This window comes from Lonchura striata, chromosome 32 (genome assembly GCF_050655825.1).
Source record: "Lonchura striata isolate lonStrDom1 chromosome 32, ASM5065582v1, whole genome shotgun sequence".
Taxonomy (NCBI): Eukaryota; Metazoa; Chordata; class Aves; order Passeriformes; family Estrildidae; genus Lonchura; species Lonchura striata.
This window is the reverse complement of record NC_140734.1, coordinates 7,066,986-7,090,615: the sequence shown is the minus strand read 5'-3', so window position 1 is coordinate 7,090,615 and position 23,630 is coordinate 7,066,986. Positions and strand designations below refer to the sequence as shown.

Below are 23,630 nucleotides of genomic sequence, written 5' to 3'. Positions count from 1 at the left end.
TGGGAGGGGTTAAATCAAACTGGGAGGGGTTAAAGTTAAACCGGGATGGACTGGGATGAACTGGGAGCCATGAGCCAGGAACTGGGATGAACTGGGAGGGGTTTTTTTTTCCCACTGCGCATGCGCGGCTCTGAAGCCCCGCCCCCGAAGCACCACCCTTTAAAGCATTGACCAATCAAAACTCCGCTCTCACCTCCCGCCCTTTTTAAACCCCGCCTCCTTTAGCATTGACCAATCAAACCTCCGCCTCACAGCCCCATCTCTAGGAAGCCCCGCCCCCTCATAGCGTTGTCCAATCAGAACGCGCCGTGGCCAAGCCCCGCCTCCCCGCTGATGGCGCATGCCCCGTGAGGGCGCCAAGATGGCGGCGGCGGCGGCGGCGGGAGGAGCCGGGGGCGGCCCCGGGATCGGGACCGGGAACGGGACCGGGAACGGAGCCGGGAACGGGGCCGGGAACAGCGCCGGGAGCAACGGCGGCATGGAGGTGGATGGGGCAGGTAACGGCCGGGCCGCCGGCAGCGGCGGGGGGGCACCGGGAGCGGCACCGGGAGCGGCACCGGGAGCGGCGAGACCGTGAGGGGAAAAAACACAGGGGGAGCCTGGAAATGGCCGGGAATGGCCCAAAATTAACGGGAATTAACCCAAAACCTCGGGAATTAACCCCAGAATCCCGGGAATGGCCCCAGGTATAACGGGGACCGGGGACGGCACCGGGAGCGGCGAGACCGTGAGGGGATAAAACACAGGGAAAGTCCCGAAACCCCCGGGAATGGCCCCAAAATCCCTGGGAACGCCCCCAAAATTCTGGGAATTAACCCCAAAATCCCAGGAATTAACCCCAAAATCCCGGGAATACCAGAACTGGCACCGGGATGGGCGAGATCGTGAGGGGAAGAATTCAGGAAAGTCCCAAAATCACCGGGAATGGCCCCAAAAGTCCTAGGAATGGCCCCAGAGCGCTGGGGATTCCCTCCAAAGCCCAGAATTCCCGAATTTCCCCCAGAATTCCCGAATTTCCTGCAGGAACCCGGAGGAGTGATGGCCGGAGGAGTGACCGGCAGCGTGGCCATGGCCCCAGAATTCCCAAATTCTCCCCAAAATTCCCAATGTTTTCCCCAAAAATTCCTGAATATCCCCCCAAATTCCACCAAAATTCCCAAATTTCTGCCTAAAATTCCCAGATTTCCCCCAAAATTCCCAAATTTCTGCAGGAACGCCGCAGGTGATGGCCGGAGGAGTGACCGGCAGCGTGGCCGTGGCCCCAAAATTCCCAAATTCCCCCAAAATTCCCAAATTTCTGCAGGAACGCCGCAGGTGATGGCCGGAGGAGTGACCGGCAGCGTGGCTGTGGCCCTGGAATTCCTGAATTTCCCCCCAAAATTCCCAAGTTTTCCCCAAAATTCCCGAATTTCCGCAGGAACCCCGCAGGTGATGGCCGGAGGAGTGACCGGCAGCGTGGCCGTGGCCCCAAAATTCCCAAAATTCCCCCAAAATTCCCGAATTTCCGCAGGAATCCTGCAGGTGATGGCCGGAGGAGTGACCGGCAGCGTGGCCGTGGCCCTGGAATTCCCAAAATTCCCCCAAAATTCCCGAAATTCCCCCAAAATTCCCGAATTTCCGCAGGAACCCCCCAGGTGATGGCCGGAGGAGTGACCGGCAGCGTGGCTGTGGCCCTGGAATTCCTGAATTTCCCCCCAAAATTCCCAAGTTTTCCCCAAAATTCCCGAATTTCCGCAGGCACGCCACAGGTGATGGCCGGAGGAGTGACCGGCAGCGTGGCCGTGGCCCCGGAATTCCCAAATTCTCCCCAAAATTCCCGAATTTCCGCAGGAACCCCCCAGGTGATGGCCGGAGGAGTGACCGGCAGCGTGGCTGTGGCCCTGGAATTCCCAAAATTCCCGAATTTCCGCAAGAACCCCGCAGGTGATGGCCGGAGGAGTGACCGGCAGCGTGGCCGTGGCCCCAAAAAACCCAAATTCTCCCCAAAATTCCCGAATTTCCGCAGGAACCCCGCAGGTGATGGCCGGAGGAGTGACCAGCAGCGTGGCCGTGGCCCCAGAATTCCCAAATTATCCCCAAAATTCCCAGTGTTTCCCCCAAAAATTCCTGAATATCCCCCCAAATTCCACCAAAATTCCCAAATTTCTGCCTAAAATTCCCAGGTTTCCCCCAAAATGCCCGAATTTCCGCAGGAACCCCCCAGGTGATGGCTGGAGGAGTGACCGGCAGCGTGGCCGTGGCCCCAAAATTCCCAAATTCCCCCAAAATTCCCAAATTTCTGCAGGAACGCCGCAGGTGATGGCCGGAGGAGTGACCGGCAGCGTGGCCGTGGCCCCAAAATTCCCAAATTCTCCCCAAAATTCCCGAATTTCCGCAGGCACGCCGCAGGTGATGGCCGGAGGAGTGACCGGCAGCGTGGCCGTGGCCCTGGAATTCCCAAAATTCCCCCAAAATTCCCGAATTTCCGCAGGAACCCCGCAGGTGATGGCCGGAGGAGTGACCGGCAGCGTGGCTGTGGCCCTGGAATTCCCGAATTTTCCCCAAAATTCCCAAATTCTCCCCAAAATTCCCGAATTTCCGCAGGAACCCCGCAGGTGATGGCCGGAGGAGTGACCGGCAGCGTGGCCGTGGCCCCAAAATTCCCAAAATTCCCGAATTTCCGCAGGAACCCCGCAGGTGATGGCCGGAGGAGTGACCGGCAGCGTGGCCGTGGCCCCAAAATTCCCAAAATTCCCGAATTTCCGCAGGAACCCCGCAGGTGATGGCCGGAGGAGTGACCGGCAGCGTGGCCGTGGCCCTGCACCCCCTGGTCATCCTCAACATCTCGGACCACTGGATCCGCCTGCGCTCCCAGGAGGGACGGAACGGCCAGGGTGGGTACGGGCCAAAAACCCAATTCTGACCCAAAAAACCCAATTCTGAACCAAAAAACCCAATTCTGAACCAAAAAACCCAATTCTGAACCAAAAAACCCAATTCTGAACCAAAAAAACCGAATTCTGACACAAAAAACCCAATTCTGAACCAAAAAACCCAATTCTGAACCAAAAAACCCAATTCTGAACCAAAAAACCCAATTCTGAACCAAAAAACCCAATTCTGAACCAAAAAAACCGAATTCTGAACCAAAAAACCCAATTCTGACCCAAAACACCCAATTCTGACCCAAAAAAACCAATTCTGAACCAAAAAAACCGAATTCTGACACAAAAAACCCAATTCTGACCCAAAAAAACCGAATTCTGAACCAAAAAAACCAATTCTGACCCAAAACACCCAATTCTGACCCAAAAAAACCAATTCTGACACAAAAAAACCCAATTCTGACACAAAAAAACCAATTCTGAACCAAAAAACCCAATTCTGAACCAAAAAAACCGAATTCTGACACAAAAAAAACCAACTCTGAACCAAAAAACCCAATTCTGAACCAAAAAACCCAATTCTGAACCAAAAAACCCAATTCTGACACACAAAAAAACAATTCTGACCCAAAAACCCAATTCTGAACCAAAAAAACCGAATTCTGAACCAAAAAAACCCGAATTCTGACACGAAAATCCCCAAATTCTGACCCAAAAAACCCAAATTCTGACCCAAAAAACCCAATTCTGACCCAAAAAAACCCAATTCTGACCCAAAAAAACCCAATTCTGAACCAAAAAAACCCAATTCTGACACAAAAAACCCAATTCTGAACCAAAAAACCCAATTCTGACCCAAAAAACCCAATGCTGACACAAAAAACCCAATTCTGACCCACAAAACCCAATTCTGACCCAAAAAACCCAATTCTGACCCAAAAAACCCAATTCTGAACCAAAAAAACCGAATTCTGACACAAAAAAAACAATTCTGTACCAAAAACCCGAATTCTGACACGAAAATCCCCAAATTCTGAACCAAAAAACCCAAATTCTGACACAAAAACCCCGAATTCTGACCCACAAAACCCAATTCTGAACCAAAAAACCGAATTCTGACACAAAAACCCGAATTCTGACACGAAAATCCCCAAATTCTGACCAAAAAAACCAAATTCTGACACAAAAACCCAATTCTGAACCAAAAACCCGAATTCTGACACAAAAACCCGAATTCTGACACTAAAACCCAATTCTGACCGAAAAAACCAAATTCTGAACCAAAAAACCCAATTCTGACACAAAAAAATCCCAATTCTGACACAAAAACCCAAAATTCTGACACAAAACCTGAATTCTGACACAAAAACGCAAATTCTAACCAAAAAACCCGAATTCTGACACAAAAAACCCCGAATTGTGACCCCAAATTCTGCCGCAAAAAAAACCCCCAAATTCTGTCCCAAATATATCCTCAAATTCTGTCCCAAATTGCCCAAAATCTCCTGAATTCACCCCAAACCCGCAGTGATCGGGGCGCTGATCGGGCGGCAGGAGGGCCGGAACATCGAGGTCATGAACCCCAAAATCTGCCCCGAATGTGCCCCAAAAACCCCCAAATTCCCCCCAAAACCCCCAAATTCCCTGAAATTGCCCAAAATTGCCCAAAATCCCCTGAATTCTCCCCAACCCCGCAGTGATCGGGGCGCTGATCGGGCGGCAGGAGGGCCGGAACATCGAGGTCATGAACCCCAAAATCTGCCCCGAATGCGCCCCAAAAACCCCCAAAAACCCCCAAATTCCTGCAAAAACCCCCCAAAAACCCCCAAATTCCCCCCAAAAGCCCCAAATTCCCTGAAATTGCCCAAAATTGCCCAAAATCGCCGGAATTCTCCCCAACCCCGCAGTGATCGGGGCGCTGATCGGGCGGCAGGAGGGCCGGAACATCGAGGTCATGAACCCCAAAATCTGCTCTGAATGCGCCCCAAAAACCCCCAGATTTCCCCCAAAAAAACCCCAAAAAAACCCAAATTGCCCGAAATTGCCCAAAATCGCCTGAATTCACCCCAACCCCGCAGTGATCGGGGCGCTGATCGGGCGGCAGGAGGGCCGGAACATCGAGGTCATGAACTCCAAAATCTGCCCCGAATGTGCCCCAAAAACCCCCAAATTCCCCCCAAAACCCCCAAATTCTCTGAAATTGCCCAAAATTGCCCAAAATGCCCTGAATTCTCCCCAACCCCGCAGTGATCGGGGCGCTGATCGGGCGGCAGGAGGGCCGGAACATCGAGGTCATGAACTCCTTCGAGCTCCTGGCCCACGGCGCCGGGCCCGCCCTGCTCGTGGACAAGGAGTACTACTACACCAAGGAGGAGCAGTGTGAGCCTTTTGGGGCGAATTCCGGGGATTTTGGGAAAATTTGGGGAGTTTTGGGAAAATTCCGGGGATTTTGGGGGGTTTTTAAGCAGTTTTGAGGGGATTTTGGAGGGTTTTGAGGGGATTTTGGGAGCCCTGCTCGTGGACAAGGAGTACTACTACACCAAGGAGGAGCAGTGTGAGCCTTTTGGGGCGAATTCCGGGGATTTTGGGAAAATTCGGGGGAGTTTTGGGAAAATTCCGGGGATTTTGGGGGGTTTTTAAGCAGTTTTGAGGGGATTTTGGAGGGTTTTGAGGGGATTTTGGGAGCGCTGCTCGTGGACAAGGAGTACTACTACACCAAGGAGGAGCAGTGTGAGCAGAGTTTTGGGGCGAATTCCGGGGATTTTGGGAAAATTCGGGGGAGTTTTGGGAAAATTCCGGGGATTTTGGGGGGTTTTTAAGCAGTTTTGAGGGGATTTTGGAGGGTTTTGAGGGGATTTTGGGAGCGCTGCTCATGGACAAGGAGTAACTACTACACCAAGGAGGAGCAGTGTGAGAAGGGTTTTGGGGTGAATTCCGGGGATTTTGGGAAAATTCAGGGGAGTTTTGGGAAAATTCCGGGGATTTTGGGGGGTTTTGAAGAGATTTGTGGGGATTTTGGAGGGTTTTGAGGGGATTTTGGGAGCCCTGCTCGTGGACAAGGAGTACTACTACACCAAGGAGGAGCAGTGTGAGCCTTTTGGGGCAAATTCCGGGGATTTTGGGAAAATTCGGGGGAGTTTTGGGAAAATTCCGGGGATTTTGGGGGGTTTTTAAGCAGTTTTGAGGGGATTTTGGAGGGTTTTGAGGGGATTTTGGGAGCGCTGCTCGTGGACAAGGAGTACTACTACACCAAGGAGGAGCAGTGTGAGCAGAGTTTTGGGGCGAATTCCGGGGATTTTGGGAAAATTCGGGGGAGTTTTGGGAAAATTCCGGGGATTTTGGGGGGTTTTTAAGCAGTTTTGAGGGGATTTTGGAGGGTTTTGAGGGGATTTTGGGAGCGCTGCTCATGGACAAGGAGTAACTACTACACCAAGGAGGAGCAGTGTGAGCAGAGTTTTGGGGCGAATTCCGGGGATTTTGGGAAAATTCGGGGGAGTTTTGGAAAAATTCCGGGGATTTTGGGGGGTTTTGAAGAGATTTGTGGGGATTTTGGAGGGTTTTGAGGGGATTTTGGGAGCCCTGCTCATGGACAAGGAGTAACTACTACACCAAGGAGGAGCAGTGTGAGCAGAGTTTTGGGGCGAATTCCGGGGATTTTGGGAAAATTCGGGGGAGTTTTGGAAAAATTCCGGGGATTTTGGGGGGTTTTGAAGAGATTTGTGGGGATTTTGGAGGGTTTTGAGGGGATTTTGGGAGCCCTGCTCATGGACAAGGAGTAACTACTACACCAAGGAGGAGCAGTGTGAGCGTTTTGGGGCGAATTCCGGGGATTTTGGGAAAATTCGGGGGAGTTTTGGGGGTTTTGAGTTGATTTTGGAGGCGTTTGAGTTGATTTTGGGGGGTTTTGTGGGGATTTTGGGGAATTTGGGAGTTCCTGGGGGGGATTTTCAGGTGATTTGAGGTGATTTTGGGGAATTTTGGCGTTCCTGGTGAGGATTTTGAGGTGATTTGAGGGAATTTTGGGAATTTTGGGGTTTCTGGTGGGGATTTTGAGGTGATTTTGGGGGTTTTGGGGTTCCTGGGTGGGATTTTGAGGTGATTTTGGGGAATTTGGGGTTCCTGGGTGGGATTTGAGGTGATTTGTGGGGATTTTGGGGAATTTTGGCGTTCCTGGGGGGGATTTTGAGGTGATTTGAGGGGATTTTGGGGAATTTGGGGTTCCTGGGGGGGATTTTGAGGTGATTTGAGGGGATTTTGGGGAATTTGGGGTTCCTGGGGGGGATTTTGAGGTGATTTGAGGCATTTGGGGTTCCTGGGTGGGATTTTGAGGTGATTTGGGGGAATTTGGGGGAATTTTGGCGTTCCTGGGGGGGATTTTGAGGTGATTTTGGGGAATTTTGGCGCTCCTGGGTGGGATTTGAGGTGATTTGAGGGAATTTTGGGGAATTTTGGCGTTCCTGGGGGGGATTTTGAGGTGATTTGGGGGAATTTTGGGGAATTTTGGCGTTCCTGGGGGGGATTTTGAGGTGATTTTGGGGATTTTGGGGTTCCTGGGTGGGATTTTGAGGTGATTTTGGGGAATTTGGGGTTCCTGGGTGGGATTTGAGGTGATTTGTGGGGATTTTGGGGAATTTTGGCGTTCCTGGGGGGGATTTTGAGGTGATTTTGGGGAATTTGGGGTTCCTGGGGGGATTTTGAGGTGATTTGGGGGAATTTGGGGGAATTTTGGCGTTCCTGGGTGGAATTTGAGGGAATTTTGGGGAATTTTGGCGTTCCTGGTGGGGATTTTGAGGTGATTTTGGGAATTTGGGGTTCCTGGTGGAGATTTTGAGGTGATTTTGGGGATTTTGGGGTTCCTGGCTGCGGGGGTCCCAATTCTGGATTTTTTCCCCCCAAAAGTCAAGCAGGTGTTCAAGGACCTGGAGTTTTTGGGGTGGTACACGACGGGGGGGCCCCCCGAGCCCGCCGACATCCACGTGCACAAACAGGTCTGGGGATTTTGGGGAGAATTTGGGGGATTTTGGGAGAATTTCGGGGATTTTGGATCACTTTGGAGGGGGTTTGAGGGGATTTTGGGAGAATTTTGGGGAATTTTGGGAGAATTTTGGGGAGAAAAGAAGGGATTCTGGGGGGTTTTAAAGAGGCCTGAGAGGGATTTTTGGGAGGATTTTGGGGGGTTTTGAGGGTGATTTTGGGAGGAATTGAGGGGATTTTGGGGGATTTGGGGAATTTTGGGAGAACTGAGGAGAATTGAGGGGATTTTGGGGAGATTTGGGAGGATTTGGGGAAATTTTGGGGGGATTTGAGGGGATTTTGGCAATTTGAGGGGTTTTTGGGGGATTTGGGGAAATTTGGGGAAATTTTGGGGGGTTTAAGGAGATTTTGGGGCAAATTGAGGGGCTTTAGGAGACTTTTGGGGGATTTTTGAGGATTTTGGGTTCCTGATCAGATTTTTGGGTGACCCCGATGGAATTTTGGGTTCCTTGCTGCACTTTTGGGACATTTTGGGCAATTTCAGTCCCTTGGGGTGAAATTTTCCCCAATTTTCCCTTTTTTTCCCCGTTTCTGTTGGAATTTTGCTTTTTTTCTCAATTTTGGGGATCATTTCGAGGCTCCCCGCTGGAATTTGGGAACATTTTGGGATTTTTTTGGGGGAGTTTCACCCCAAAAATGTGAATTTCCCCCCCAGGTGTGTGAGATCATCGAGAGCCCCCTGTTCCTGAAGCTGAACCCCATGACCAAGCACACCGACGTGAGTTTGGGGCAAAACCCCCCGATTTTGGGACAAAACCCAAAATGAGGGAAAAAATCTCCATTTTTGGGGTTTCCTGAATTTCTGGGACCCCAAAATTGGGGCTGACCCCTCCCCCCCCCAGCTCCCCGTGAGCGTCTTCGAGTCCGTGATCGACATCATCAACGGCGAGGTCAGTTTGGGGCAAATTCGGGGGATTTTGGGGAAATTTCGGGGGGTTTGGGGAAAATTGGGGGATTTTGGGGAAATTTGGGGAGAGTTTTAGGAAACTGGGGGGACTTCAGGGGGTTTTGGGGGATTTTGGGAGGATTTTGGGGAAATTCGGGGGGATTTAGGGAAATGTGTGGGAAATTTGATGAAATTTGGGGGGTTTTGGGGAAATTTCAGTTTTGGGTCCATTTTGGGCAAATTTTGGGGCCGTTTTGAGCCAATTTTGTGGCCTTTTTGGGCCAATCTTGGGGCAGATTTTGGACAATTTTGGGACAATTTTGGGGCCGTTGTTTTGGGACAATTTTGGGACCATTTTGGGATAATTTTGGGACAATTTGGGGGCCATTTTTGGCCAATCTTGGAGCAATTTTGGAGCCAATTTTGGGACAAATTTGGGACAATTTGAGGCCGTTGTTTTTGGACAATTTTGGGACAATTTTGGGGCCGTTTTGGGCTGATTTTGGGGCAATTTTGGGATAATTTTGGGACAATTTTGGGGCCGTTTTTGGCCAATCTTGGAGCAATTTTAGGACAAATTTGGGCCAATTTTTGGGATCGTTTTGGGCCATTTTGGGGCTGATTTGGGGCTGTTTTTGGGATAGTTTTGGGCCATTTTTGGGATAATTTTGGGATCATTTTGGGCCGTTTTTGGGATCATTTTGGGGCCGTTTTGGGTCATTTTTGGGATAATTTTGGGGCCACTTTGGGGCTGATTTGGGGCAGTGTTTGGGATAATTTTGGGGCCGTTTTTGGGATAATTTTGGGGCCACTTTGGGGCTGATTTGGGGCTGTTTTTGGGATAATTTTGGGGCCGTTTTGGGCCGTTTTTGGGATAATTTTGGGGCCTTTTTTGGGATAATTTTGGGGCCGTTTTTGGGATAATTTGGGGCTGATTTGGGGCCGTTTTTGGGATAGTTTTGGGACCATTTTGGGCCGTTTTTGGGATCATTTTTGGGCCGTTTTTGGGATCATTTTGGGCCGTTCTTGGGATAATTTTGGGGCCATTTTGGGGCCGTTTTTGGGATAATTTTGGGCCGTTCTTGGGATAATTTTGGGGCCATTTTGGGGCCGTTTTGGGCCGTTTTTGGGATAATTTTGGGGCCGTTTTTGGGATAATTTTGGGGCCGTTTTTGGGATAATTTGGGGCCGTTTTGGGCCGTTTTTGGGATAATTTTGGGGCCGTTTTGGGCCGTTTTTGGGATAATTTTGGGCTGATTTGGGGCCATTTCTGGGATAATTTTGGGGCTGTTTTTGGGCCATTTTTGGGATAATTTTGGGCTGATTTGGGGCCGTTTTTGGGCTGTTTTTGGGCCGTTTTGGGGCGCCAAGGCCACCATGCTGTTTGCCGAGCTGCCCTACACGCTGGCCACCGAGGAGGCCGAGCGGATCGGCGTGGACCACGTGGCCAGGATGACGGCCACGGGCGGCGGGGAGAACAGCACAGGTGAGCCAAAAAACCCGGCTTTCACCCCAAAAATACCGGGTGTCACCCCAAAAACACCGGGTGTCACCACGGGCGGCGGGGAGAACAGCACAGGTGAGCCAAAAAACCCGGCTTTCACCCCAAAAATACCGGGAATTCACCCCAAAAATACTGGGAATTCACCCCAAAAATACCGGGGTTTCACCCCAAAAAACACCAGGTTGAACCCCAAAAATACCGGGTGTCACCACGGGCGGCGGGGAGAACAGCACAGGTGAGCCAAAAAACCCGGCTTTCACCCCAAAAACACCGGGTTGAACCCCAAAAATACTGGGAATTCACCCCAAAAAACCCCGGCTTTCACCCCAAAAAACACCAGGTTTCACCCCAAAAATACCGGGAATTCACCCCAAAAATACCGGGTGTCACCCCAAAAACACCGGGTTTCACCCCAAAAATACCGGGAATTCACCCCAAAAAACCCTGGGTTGAACCCCAAAAATACCGGGAATTCACCCCAAAAACACCGGGTTTCACCCCAAAAATCCCCGGGTTTCACCCCAAGAATACCCGGGTTTCACCCCAAAAATACCCGGGTTTCACCCCAAAAATAGCCGGCTTTCACCCCAAAAAATCCCCGGCTTTAACCCCAAAAATACCCGGGTTGAACCCCAAAAATACCGGGAATTCACCCCAAAAACACCGGGTTTCACCCCAAAAATCCCCGGCTTTCACCCCAAAAATCCCCGGCTTTCACCCCAAAAATACCCGGCTTTCACCCCAAAAAACACCGGGTTGAACCCCAAAAATACCCGGGTTGAACCCCAAAAATCCCCGGCTTTCACCCCAAAAATCCCCGGCTTTCACCCCAAAAATACCGGGAATTCACCCCAAAAATACCGGGAATTCACCCCAAAAATACCCGGCTTTCACCCCAAAAATACCCGGCTTTCACCCCAAAAATACCCGGGTTGCACCCCAAAAATACCGGGAATTCACCCCAAAAATACCCGGGTTTCACCCCAAAAAATCTCCGGCTTTCACCCCAAAAATCCCCGGGTTTCACCCCAAAAATACCCGGGTTTCATCCCAAAAATCCCCGGGTTTCACCCCAAAAATCCCCGGGTTTCACCCCAAAAATCCCCGGGTTTCATCCCAAAAATACCGGGAATTCACCCCAAAATCCCCGGCTTTCACCCCAAAACCCACCCGGAACGGGCTGAGCTGCAGCGCAAAAAAAACAAAAAATCCGCCGTGGGTAAATCCAAATTTCCAGCAAAAATACCCCAAAATGTGCCCCAAAAATGCCGCAAAATCTGCATTGAAATATCCCCAAAAACTGCCCCAAAAACTGCCTCAAAAATACCCCAAAATTGCACCAAAAATACCCCAAAAAACCCAAAAAATTTTGGGGGGATTTTGGGGAGGATTTTTGGGTGAATTTGAGATTTTGGGGAGGATTTTGGAGTGGATTTTGGGGTGGATTTTGGGAGTTTTTAGGAGGATTTTGGGGAGGATTTTTGGGTGGATTTGGGGCTTTTTGAGGAGGATTTTCGGGAGGATTTTTGGGGTGGCTTTGGGGTTTTTTAGGAGAATTTTGGGAAGGATTTTTGGGTGGATTTGGGGTTTTTTTGGTGGTTTTTGGGGGGGATTTTGGGAGGAGATTTTTGGGGTGGATTTGGGGTTTTTTGAGGAAGATCTTGTGGGTTTTAGGGAGGATTTTTGGGGTGGATTTGGGGCTTTTTAGGAGAATTTTGGGGAGGATTTTTTGGGGGATTTTGGGAGGAGATTTTTGGGGTGGATTTGGGGTTTTTGGGGGGAATCTGGGGAGGATTTTTGGGGTGGATTTGGGGTTTTTGGGGGGAATTTTGGGGAGGATTTTGGGTGGATTTGGAGCTTTTTTCGTGGCGATTTTGGGCTTTTTTCCTGCTGGACTTTCTTCGGGGGTTTTTGCCGTCCTCAAACCCCCCGAAAAGCCCCAAAATTCCCCAAATTCTCCCCAAAAAGTGGCGGAGCACCTGATAGCCCAGCACAGCGCCATCAAGATGCTGCACAGCCGCGTGCGCCTCATCCTCGAGTACGTCCGCGCCGCCGAGGCCGGTGAGCATTTGGGGACAAAAACCCACATTTTGGGGCTTTTCCCAAAAATCCGGGCGGGCTCGGGGGTCTCTGGAGAGCGCCGGGATTTTTAGGATTTTTCCCTGAATTTTAGCAAAATTTTGGGGTTTTTTTTCTTGTATTTATGGGGGTTTTTAAAATGAATTTTTAATTTTTTCTGAATTTTTTTGCGGGGGTTTTCCCGAATGCCAGTCTTTTATACCAAATGTTGGGGGATTTATCCCAAATTTCAGGATTTTCCCTAATTTTTGGGGTTTTCCCTGCATTTTCTGAGGGTTTCCGTGAATTTTTCCAGCGTTTTTCTCTCATTTTTGGGCTTTTCCCCACATTTCAAGGCTTTTTCCCAAATTTCAGGGATTTCCCCAAATTCTGGGGCTTTTCCCGGATTTTTTTCAGGGCTTTGGAGACTCTGGGGGGTCCTGGGGGGATTTTTGAGCTCCCTGACCCCAAATTTTGGGGATTTTTGGGATTCCTGAGCCTTTTTGAGGTTTGTTTTTTTTTTTAAATTGGATTTTTGGTGGCTTTGGGGCCATTTTGAGGCTCCTTACCCCAATTTTGGGCTCCTAATCCCAATTTTGGGCATTCCTGGGGTGTCTTGGTCCATTTTCGGGGTCCCTCCCCCAAATTTGGGGTTTTTTGGGGGTTCCTTGACCCCAAATTTTGGGGGAATCTTTGGGGAATTCCTGAGGAGATTTTGGGGTGTTTGGGGGGAGGGGGTTGGGGTTTTTTGGGAGGATTTTGGGGGTTTTTGGGGTCTCTGGTTTTGAGGTGTGTCTGAGCCCGAATTTCGGGGTTTTGGGCCCCAAAATTTTGGTTTTTTTAGGGGAGGTTCCGTTCAACCACGAGATCCTGCGGGAGGCCTGCGCCCTCTGCCACTGCCTGCCCGTGCTCAGCACCGACAAGTTCAAAACCGACTTCTACGACGTGAGGGCCCCAAAATCCCCCAGATCCGCCCCAAAATCTGCCCCAAAATCCGCCCCAAAATCCCCCAGATCCGCCCCAAAATCTGCCCCAAAATCCCCCAAACCCGGCCCGAAATCCGCCCCAAAATCCCCCAAACCCGGCCCGAAATCCGCCCCAAAATCCCCCAGATCCACCCCAAAATCTGCCCCAAAATCCCCCAAACCCGGCCCGAAATCCGCCCCAAAATCCACCCCAAAATCCCCCAGATCCGCCCCAAAATCTGCCCCAAAATCCACCCCAAAATCCCCCAGATCCGCCCCAAAATCCGCCCCCAAATCCCCCAGACCTGGCCCGAAATCCGCCCCCAAATTCCCCAGATCCGCCCCAAAATCCTCCCCAAAATCCTCCAAACCCGGCCCAAAATCTGCCCCAAACCTGGCCCAAAATCCACCCCAAAATCCCCCAAATCCACCCCAAAATCCTCCCCAAAATCCCTCACATGCTCCCCAAAATCTGCCCCAAAATCCCCCAAACCCACCCCAAAATCCTCCCCAAACCTGGCCCAAAATTTGCCCAAAATCCACCCCAAAACTGCCCAAAATTTGCCCAAAATCCACCCCAAAATTCCCACATCCTTCCCAAATTCTGCCCCAAACCTGGCCCAAAATCCACCCCAAAATGTGCCCAAAATCCCCCAAATCCACCCCAAAATCCTCCCCAAAACCTGGCCCAAAATCCTCCCCAAAATCCCCCAAATCCACCTCGGGCTGCCGCCCAAAAAATGGGGGGTCCCAAAAGTCCAGGGGTGACAAAACCCCAAAAAAAGGAAAAAAAAAATGGGAGGAGACACAGGGAAATTCCCAAAATTCTGGGGGGATTTCCCAGGCCCCAAATTCACCCAAAAAGCCCCAAAAACTCCGGGATTTTTTGGGAACATCCCAAAAATCCAATTTTTTCGGAAGGAGCCCCCCGAGACCCCCCAAATTTCCCCTTCTCCGCCCTCGGGGGCATCCCCGGGCCCCGAAACCTCCCGGGGGGCCCCGGAACGTGGGGGGATTTTGGGGGAATTGCCGGAAATTCCGGGATTTTCCCGAAATTCCCGTTTTTTGGCGCAGCAATGCAACGACGTGGGGCTGATGGCGTACCTGGGCACCATCACCAAGACCTGCAACACCATGAACCAGTTCGTGAACAAATTCAACGTCCTCTACGACCGCCAGGGCATCGGCCGCCGCATGCGCGGCCTCTTCTTCTAGAGACCCAAAACCGCCCGAAATCACCCCAAAAACTGCCCCAAAACCGCCCAAAAACTGCCCCAAAACAGCCCCAAAACCGCCCAAAAACAGCCCCAAAAACAGCCCCAAAAACTGCCCCAAAAACAGCCCAAAAACCGCCCCAAAATCCCCAAAACAAACTCAAACCCAACGTCCTCTACGACCGCCAGGGCATCGGCCGCCGCATGCGCGGCCTCTTCTTCTAGAGACCCAAAACCGCCCGAAATCACCCCAAAACAGCCCGAAATAACCCCAAAAACAGCCCAAAAACAGCCCCAAAATCAGCCCTGAAATGACCCAAAAATTGCCCCAAATCACCCCAAAAACCACCCTGAAAACTGCCCCAATTTGCCCCAAAAACCATCCCAAAAACTGCCCCAAAAAACGCCCCAAAACCAGCCCTGAAATGCCCCAAAACTGCCCCAAATCACCCCAAAACCGTCCCGGGGGCTTTGGGGCAATAAAATTGGGTTCAAAGGAGGAGATTTTGGGGTTTTGAGTCTTTTGGGCTTTGGGAACCCCGAAAATTGGGGAAAATTCTGGAATTTGGGGGATCCTGATGGAAAATTCTGGAATTTGGGGGGGGGATCCCGAATTTGGGGTGTTTTGGGTTAAAAAGATGGAGTTTGAGGTGGAGAAATTTGATTTTTAGGAGTTTTTTTATGGAGGAAACCCCGGGAATTTGGGATTCAGCCCCGGGAATTTTTGGGGAGCCCAAATTTGGAGGATTCGGGGCCGGTTTTTCTCAATCCAAGGGAATTTAAGGTGGAATTTGGGTCTTTCTCGGTGGAAAATGGGAATTTTTGGGGTGGAAAATGGAATTTTTGGGGCTTTTGGGGTTTGAGGAGGGTTCCGAGAGGAGGGAGCACAAAGAAAACCCAAAATAGAGAAATTTAAAATTTTTTATTGATAAAAATCCATTTATTGCTACAAAAAAAACCACAAAAATAAAAACCTGGGGGGGGTTGGGGTCCCTGCTTGGATTTTTGGGCTTCCGGGGGAATTTTTGGGGCGATTTCCCCATTTTCCCTAAATTTTGAGCCTTTTTCTGCAATTCTGGGCTTTGGGCTCAGCTGCAGCTCCTTTAACCCCCAAAATTCCGGATTTTTGGCCTTTCTGCAGGAGTTTTTGCCTTTTTTTGGGGGATTTTGGCCTTTTTTGGGGGGATTTTGGGCTTTTTTTTTGGAATTTGCATCGTTTTGCCCAAATCCCTGGATTTTTTGGGGGGGATTTTTGGGATTTTTTGGGGGAATTTGGGAGAATTTTGGAGTTTTTCAAACGAAGGTGAGGCGGGTCCTGGCCGGGTTCACCTGCAGCTCCTTTAACCCCCAAAATTCGGGATTTTTGTGGGATTTTTGGCCATTTTTTGTGGGATTTTTGCTGTTTTTTGTGGGATTTTCTCTGTTTTGTCCAAAGCCCTGGATTTTTTGGGGTGATTTTGGGATTTTGGGTGTTCTCAGACGAAGGTGATGCGGGTCCCGGCCGGGTTCACCTGCAGCTCCTTTAACCCCCAAAATTCGGGATTTTTGGCCGTTTTTAGTGGGATTTTCTCCGTTTTTCGCGGGGTTTTCTCTGTTTTGCCCAAACCCCCGGATTTTTTGGGGTGATTTTGGGTGTTCTCAGACGAAGGTGATGCGGGTGCCGGCCGCGTTGACCTGCAGCTCCTTTAACCCCCAAAATTCTGGATTTTTGTGGGATTTTCTCCATTTTTAGTGGCATTTTCTCCATTTTTTGTGGGATTTTCTCCATTTTTTGCGGGATTTTCTCCATTTTTTGCGGGATTTTCTCCATTTTTAGTGGTATTTTCTCTATTTTTTGCGGGATTTTCTCCATTTTTTGCGGGATTTTCTCCATTTTTCGCGGGGTTTTCTCCGTTTTGCCCAAACCCCCGTATTTTTTGTTGTGATTTTGGGATTTTGGGTGTTCTCAGACGAAGGTGATGCGGGTGCCGGCCGCGTCCAGCTGCAGCTCCTTTAACCCCCAAAATTCCGGATTTTTGTGGGATTTTCTCCATTTTTCGTGGCATTTTCTCCATTTTTTGCGGGATTTTCTCCGTTTTTCGTGGGATTTTCTCCGTTTTTTGCGGGATTTTCTCCGTTTTTTGCGGGATTTTCTCCATTTTTCGCGGGATTTTCTCCGTTTTTTGGGTGATTTTCTCCGTTTTTCGCGGGGTTTTTGCCGTTTTGCCCAAACCCCCGTATTTTTTGGGGTGATTTGGGATTCTCAGACAAAGGTGATGCAGGTGCCGGCCGGGTTCACCTGCAGCTCCTTTAACCCCCAAAATTCCGGATTTTTGTGGGATTTTCTCCGTTTTTCGTGGGATTTTCTCCATTTTTTGCGGGATTTTCTCTATTTTTTGCGGGATTTTCTCCATTTTTAGTGGAATTTTCTCCATTTTTCGTGGGATTTTCTCCATTTTTAGTGGGATTTTCTCCATTTTTTGTGGGATTTTCTCCATTTTTAGTGGTATTTTCTCTGTTTTTCGCGGGATTTTCTCCATTTTTCGCGGGATTTTCTCCGTTTTTCGCGGGGTTTTCGCCGTTTTGCCCAAACCCCCGGATTTTTTGGGGTGATTTGGGGTTCTCAGACGAAGGTGATGCGGGTGCCGGCCGCGTCCAGCTGCAGCACGTCCAGGCGCTGGTACTCGTCCAGCGCGGCGCCCAGCTGGCCGGGGGTGAAGCCGCGCGCCGCCAGCGCCTCGCGGGCGCGGGGCAGCGGCACCGAGCGCCCCCCGCGCCCCCCCAGCTCCCGCAGCAGCGCCAGGATCGCCTCGGCCGCCCGCGGGCACCTGCGGGATTCACCAGAAACAGGCATTCAACCCAAAAACACAGGGATTGACCATTTAACCCAAAAAAACAGGGATTGACCACATCCCACGGGCACCTGCGGGATGGAGCAAAAACAGGGATTCAACCCAAAAACACACAAATTAACCATTTAACCCAAAATACAGAGATTGACCATTTAACCCGAAAAACAGGGATTGGCCACATCCCGCGGGCACCTGCGGGATGGAGCAAAAACAGGCATTTAACCCAAAAAAACAGAAATTAACCATTTAACCCAAAATACAGGGATTGACCACATCCCGCGGGCACCTGCGGGATGGAGCAAAAACAGGGATTTAACCCAAAAAAACAGGGATTGACCAAATCCCGGGATTTAACCCAAAAACACAGAAATTAACCATTTAACCCAAAAAACAGAGATTAACCACATCCCGCGGGCACCTGCGGGATTGACCAAAAACAGGGATTTAACCCAAAAACACAGAAATTAACCATTTAACCCAAAAAACAGGGATTGAGCAAATCCCGGGATTCAACCCAAAAACACAGAAATTAACCATTTAACCCAAAAAACAGAGATTGGCCACATCCCGCGGGCACCTGCGGGATCGACCAGAAACAGGGATTCAACCCAAAAACACAGAAATTAACCATTTAACCCGAAAAACAGGGATTGACCACATCCCGGGGATTTAACCCAAAAAACAGGGATTGACCACATCCCGCGGGCACCTGCGGGATTGACCAAAAACAGGGATTTAACCCGAAAAACCACACAAATTAACCATTTAACCCAAAAAACAGGGATTGGCCAAATCCCGGGGATTTAACCTGAAAAACAGAGATTAACCACATCCCGTGGGATTTATCCCAAAAAAGAACCCAAATCCGCCGGGATTTAACCCAAAAAAACCCCAGAAATTACCCACATCTGGCCGGATTTAACCCAAAAAAACCCAGAAATTACCCAAATCCCACGGGATTTACCCAAAAAACCCGAGAAATTACCCAAATCCGCCGGGATTTACCCCAAAAATTACCCAAATCTGGTGGGATTTAACCCAAAAAAACCCAGATTCCCCAAATCTGCCGAGATTTAACTTAAAAAAACCCGAGATTTCCCAAATCTGCTGAGATTGAACCCAAAAAACCCCCCGAGAAATTTCCCAAATCTGACGGGATTTAACCCCAAAAAAAAACCACCAAGAAATTCCCCAAATCTGCTGGGATTGGACCCAAAAAATTCCCCAAATCTGCTGAGATTTAACCCAAAAAATTCCCCAAATTCTCTGAGATTTATCCCAAAAAATTCCCCAAATCTGCTGAGATTTAACCCAAAAATCCCCAAATTCCCCCAACCCCGGTAACCCAAACACACCCCAAATTCCCGTTTTTTCCCAAAATTCCCGTTTTTTCCCAAAATCGGGTTTTTTCCCAAAATCGGGTTTTTTTACCTGGGAACGGGCTCGGGGTCCCCGTGGAGGGAGTCCCAAAAATCCCAAATATTCCCCAAAAATCCCCAAATTCCCCCAATCCCGGTGACCCAAACACACCCCAAATTCCCGTTTTTTCCCCAAATTCCCGTTTTTTCCCAAAATCGGGTTTTTTTACCTGGGAACGGGCTCGGGGTCCCCGCGGAGGGAGTCCCAAAAATCCCAAATATTCCCCAAAAATCCCAAATATTCCCCAAAAATCCCCAAATTCCCCCAACCCCGGTAACCCGAACACACCCCAAATTCCCGTTTTTTCCCAAATCCCATTTTTTTTCCCCGAATCGGGTTTTTTCCCAAAATCGTGTATTTTTACCTCGGAACGGGCTCGGGGTCGCCGCGGAGGGAGTCCCAAAAATCCCAAAAATTCCCCAAAAATCCCCAAATTCCCCCAATCCCGGTAACCCGAACACACCCCAAAATTGGGTTTTTTCCCCAAATTCCCGTTTTTTCCCTGAAATCCCATTTTTTTTCCCAAATTCCCGTTTTTTTTCCCAAAATCGGGTTTTTTTACCTGGGAACGGGCTCGGGGTCGCCGCGGAGGGAGTCGCGCGCGGCCTCGAGCAGCCGCAGGGCCTCGCCCACGTCGTCCTTCTCCACCACGGCGCCCAGCCGCAGCCGCGCCTGAAAAACGGGAAAAATCGGGCAAAAACGGGCAAAATTGACCCAAAAACGGGCAAAATCGGGCAAAATCGGGCAAAAACGGGCAAAAACGGACAAAAACGGGCAAAAACGGGCAAAATCGGACAAAAACTGGCAAAATCGCCCAAAAACGGGCCAAATCGGACAAAATCAGGCAAAATTGACCCAAAAACGGGCAAAAACGGGCAAAATCAGACAAAAACGGGCCAAATCGGGCAAAAACGGGCAAAATCGGGCAAAACCGACCCAAAAACGGGCAAAAACGAGCAAAATTGGACAAAAACGGACAAAATCGGACAAAAACGGACAAAATCGGACAAAACCAACCCAAAAACGGGCCAAATCACCCAAAATCGGACAAAAACTGGTAAAATCGGGCAAAAACGGGCAAAATCGGACAAAAACGGGCAAAATTGACCCAAAAATGGGCAAAAACGGGCAAAATTGGACAAAATCGGACAAAATCGGGCAAAAACGGACAAAATCAGGCAAAATCGGGCAAAATCGGGCAAAATCGCCCAAAATCGGACAAAAACGGGCAAAATCGAGCAAAATCGGACAAAAACGGGCAAAATTGAGCAAAATCGAGCAAAATCGGGCAAAAACGGACAAAACCAGGCAAAATTGACCCAAAAATGGGCAAAATCGGACAAAATTGGTCATTTTGGGCTGATTTTGGGTGATTTTGGGTCGATTTGGGGCTGATTTTGGTCATTTTGGGTGATTTTGGGTGATTTTGGGTCGATTTGGGGCTGGTTTGGGTCATTTTGGGCCCATTTTGGGTGATTTTGGGCTGATTTTGGGTGATTTTGGGCTGATTTGGGTGATTTTAGGGCTGATTTTGGGTGATTTTGGGTCGATTTGGGGCTGATTTTGGTCATTTTGGGTGATTTTGGGTGATTTTGGGTCGATTTGGGGCTGATTTGGTCATTTTGGGTGATTTTGGGTGATTTTGGGCTGATTTTGGGTGATTTTGGGTCGATTTGGGGCTGATTTGGTCATTTTGGGTGATTTTGGTCATTTTGGGCTGATTTTGGGTGATTTTGGGTCGATTTGGGGCTGGTTTGGCCCAGCAAGGTCCTGGCAGGTGCAGAAACAGCCCCGGGACTGGGGGGCACTGGGAGGGCACTGGGGGGCACTGGTTAAACTGGGAGGGCACTGGTTAAACTGGGAGGGTCAGTGCTGGTCAGTACTAGTTAGTGCAGGTCAGTACTAGTTAGTGCTGGTCAGTGCTGGTCACTCAGGGTCACTCACAGCACGGCCAGCAGGGTCCTGGCAGAGGTGTAGAGAACCCCTGAGCATGGGCTCAGTGCTGGTCAGTGCTGGTCAGTGCTGGTCAGTGATGGTCAGTGCTGGTCAGTGCTGGTCAGTGCTGGTCAGGGATGGTCAGTGCTGGTCAGTGCTGGTCAGTGCTGGTCAGTGATGGTCAGTGCTGGTCAGTGCTGGTCAGTGATGGTCAGTGATGGTCAGGGATGGTCAGTACTGGTCAGGGATGGTCAGTACTAGTTAGTGCAGGTCAGTACTAGTTAGTGCAGGTCAGTACTAGTTAGTGCTGGTCAGTGCGGGTCACTCACAGCACGGCCAGCAGGGTCCTGGCAGAGGTGTAGAGAACCCCTGAGCATGGGCTCAGTGCTGGTCAGTGCTGGTCAGTACTGGTCAGTGCTGGTCAGTGCTGGTCAGTACTGGTCAGTGCTGGTCAGTGCTGGTCAGTACTAGTTAGTGCTGGTCAGTGCTGGTCAGTGCTGGTCAGTGCTGGTCAGTGCTGGTCAGTGCTGGTCAGTGCTGGTCAGTGCTGGTCAGTACTGGTCAGTGCTGGTCAGTGCTGGTCAGTACTGGTCAGTGCTGGTCAGTACTAGTTAGTGCTGGTCAGTGCTGGTCAGTGCTGGTCAGTGCTGGTCAGTACTGGTCAGTGCTGGTCAGTGCTGGTCAGTGCTGGTCAGTGCTGGTCAGTGCTGGTCAGTGCTGGTCAGTGCTGGTCAGTGCTGGTCAGTGCTGGTCAGTGCTGGTCAGTGCTGGTCAGTGCTGGTCAGTAATGGTCAGTACTGGTCAGTGCTGGTCAGTACTGGTCAGTGCTGGTCAGTACTAGTTAGTGCTGGTCAGTGCTGGTCAGTGCTGGTCAGTACTAGTTAGTGCTGGTCAGTGCTGGTCAGTGCTGGTCAGTGCTGGTCAGTACTGGTCAGTGCTGGTCAGTGCTGGTCAGTACTGGTCAGTGCTGGTCAGTGCTGGTCAGTGCTGGTCAGTGCTGGTCAGTGCTGGTCAGTGCTGGTCAGTGCTGGTCAGTAATGGTCAGTGCTGGTCAGTGCTGGTCAGTGCTGGTCAGTACTGGTCAGGGATGGTCAGTACTAGTTAGTGCAGGTCAGTACTAGTTAGTGCAGGTCAGTACTAGTTAGTGCTGGTCAGTGCGGGTCACTCACAGCACGGCCAGCAGGGTCCTGGCAGAGGTGTAGAGAACCCCTGAGCATGGGCTCAGTGCTGGTCAGTAATGGTCAGTGCTGGTCAGTGCTGGTCAGTGCTGGTCAGTACTGGTCAGGGATGGTCAGTACTAGTTAGTGCAGGTCAGTACTAGTTAGTGCAGGTCAGTACTAGTTAGTGCTGGTCAGTGCGGGTCACTCACAGCACGGCCAGCAGGGTCCTGGCAGAGGTGTAGAGAACCCCTGAGCATGGGCTCAGTGCTGGTCAGTGCTGGTCAGTACTGGTCAGTGCTGGTCAGTGCTGGTCAGTGCTGGTCAGTGCTGGTCAGTGCTGGTCAGGGATGGTCAGTACTGGTCAGTGCTGGTCAGTGCTGGTCAGTACTGGTCAGTGCTGGTCAGTACTAGTTAGTGCTGGTCAGTGCTGGTCAGTGCTGGTCAGTGCTGGTCAGTGCTGGTCAGTACTGGTCAGTGCTGGTCAGTGCTGGTCAGTAATGGTCAGTACTGGTCAGTGCTGGTCAGTGCTGGTCAGTGCTGGTCAGTACTAGTTAGTGCTGGTCAGTGCTGGTCAGTGCTGGTCAGTGCTGGTCAGTACTGGTCAGTGCTGGTCAGTGCTGGTCAGTGCTGGTCAGTGATGGTCAGTGCTGGTCAGGGATGGTCAGTGATGGTCAGGGATGGTCAGTGCTGGTCAGTGCTGGTCAGGGATGGTCAGTGCTGGTCAGGGATGGTCAGTGATGGTCAGGGATGGTCAGTGCTGGTCAGTGCTGGTCAGTACTGGTCAGTGCTGGTCAGTACTGGTCAGTGCTGGTCAGTACTGGTCAGTGATGGTCAGGGATGGTCAGTGCTGGTCAGTGCTGGTCAGTACTGGTCAGTACTGGTCAGGGATGGTCAGTGCTGGTCAGTGCTGGTCAGTACTGGTCAGGGATGGTCAGTACTGGTCAGTGATGGTCAGTGCTAGTTAGTGCTGGTCAGTGCTGGTCACCAGGGGTCAGTGGACATTACCAGGGCCGTGGCCAGCCTGAGCACGGCCAGCAGGGTCCTGGCAGAGGTGTAGAGAACCCCTGAGCATGGGCTCAGTGCTGGTCAGTGCTGGTCAGTGCTGGTCAGTGCTGGTCAGTGCTGGTCAGTGCTGGTCAGTGCTGGTCAGTACTGGTCAGTACTAGTTAGTGCTGGTCAGTGCTGGTCAGTACTGGTCAGTGGACATTACCAGGGCCGTGGCCAGGCGCAGCACGGCCAGCAGGGTCCTGGCAGAGGTGTAGAGGCCGGGGCCGCGCTCGCGCCGCAGCTCCACGTACGCGGCCGTCAGGAACTCGCCCAGCGCCTCCGGCACGCGCGGGCAGCGCCGGCGGCACGCCGACAGGTAGCGCCTGGTTTGGGGAGAAAAACGGAGGATTTGGGAAAATCCGCACATTCAGATTATGGAGAGGATGGTTTGGGGCCAAAAACGGCGGGTTTGGGAAAATCAGGGGGTTTAAATTACTCAGAGAATGGTTTGGGGAGAAAAACTGAGGATTTGGGAAAATCGGGGGGTTTAAATTACTGAGAGAATGGTTTGGGGAGAAAAACGGAGGATTTGGGAAAATCCGCACATTCAGATTATGGAGAGAATGGTTTGGGGAGAAAAACGGCGGGTTTGGGGAAATCGGGGGGTTTAAATTACTGAGAGAATGGTTTGGGGAGAAAAACGGAGGATTTGGGAAAATCGGGGAATTTAAATTACTGAGAGAATGGTTTGGGGAGAAAAACGGAGGATTTGG

At 50.6% G+C, this 23,630-nt stretch overlaps 2 protein-coding genes across 6 annotated transcripts in view; one reads left to right on the top strand and one right to left on the bottom strand.

The window, feature by feature from the left end:
- The first annotated feature begins 325 nt into the window (after positions 1-325).
- Positions 326-15,027, top strand: COPS6 (COP9 signalosome subunit 6). Of its 4 annotated transcripts, none has more exons than XR_014950691.1 (11): positions 326-497; positions 2,748-2,873; positions 5,112-5,243; positions 7,764-7,852; positions 8,554-8,616; positions 8,741-8,788; positions 10,156-10,270; positions 12,257-12,349; positions 13,191-13,291; positions 14,386-14,581; positions 14,615-15,027. XR_014950691.1 is itself a non-coding variant. In XM_085564309.1 (11 exons), the coding sequence occupies exons 1-11, from the start codon at positions 362-364 to the stop codon at positions 14,524-14,526; spliced, it is 1,044 nt and encodes a 347-aa protein (XP_085420435.1). In that variant the 5' UTR covers positions 347-361; the 3' UTR covers positions 14,527-14,591. The 4 variants fall into 4 exon arrangements, 3 of the variants coding, with proteins under 3 accessions (XP_085420434.1, XP_085420435.1, XP_085420436.1); XM_085564309.1 differs by lacking the exon at positions 14,615-15,027 and adding an exon at positions 1,831-1,841 and having other exon boundaries at positions 347-497; positions 2,759-2,873; positions 14,386-14,591; XM_085564310.1 differs by lacking the exon at positions 14,615-15,027 and adding an exon at positions 1,738-1,748 and having other exon boundaries at positions 347-497; positions 2,759-2,873; positions 14,386-14,591.
- Positions 15,028-16,388: 1,361 nt separating this feature from the next.
- The window catches only part of MCM7 (minichromosome maintenance complex component 7), a 31,688-nt gene continuing 24,446 nt past the window's right edge, over positions 16,389-23,630 (bottom strand). For both annotated transcript variants that reach the window (XM_085564301.1, XM_085564302.1), the window contains 3 exons: positions 23,081-23,240; positions 19,338-19,447; positions 16,389-17,332 (listed from right to left, as the gene is read on the bottom strand). In XM_085564301.1, the coding sequence (XP_085420427.1) occupies positions 17,128-17,332; positions 19,338-19,447; positions 23,081-23,240 (475 nt within the window). In that variant the 3' untranslated portion in view covers positions 16,389-17,127. The remainder of the gene's footprint in view (positions 17,333-19,337; positions 19,448-23,080; positions 23,241-23,630) is intronic.

Excerpts from the sequence above, each read along its gene's own strand:
- COPS6 (XM_085564308.1), top strand. The coding sequence starts at position 341 with ATGCCCCGTGAGGGCGCCAAGATGGCGGCGGCGGCGGCGGCGGGAGGA. Across the intron at positions 7,853-8,553 it reads ACATCCACGTGCACAAACAG|GTGTGTGAGATCATCGAGAG; the intron begins GTCTGGGGATTT and ends TTTCCCCCCCAG. Across the intron at positions 8,789-10,155 it reads TCGACATCATCAACGGCGAG|GCCACCATGCTGTTTGCCGA; the intron begins GTCAGTTTGGGG and ends TGGGGCGCCAAG.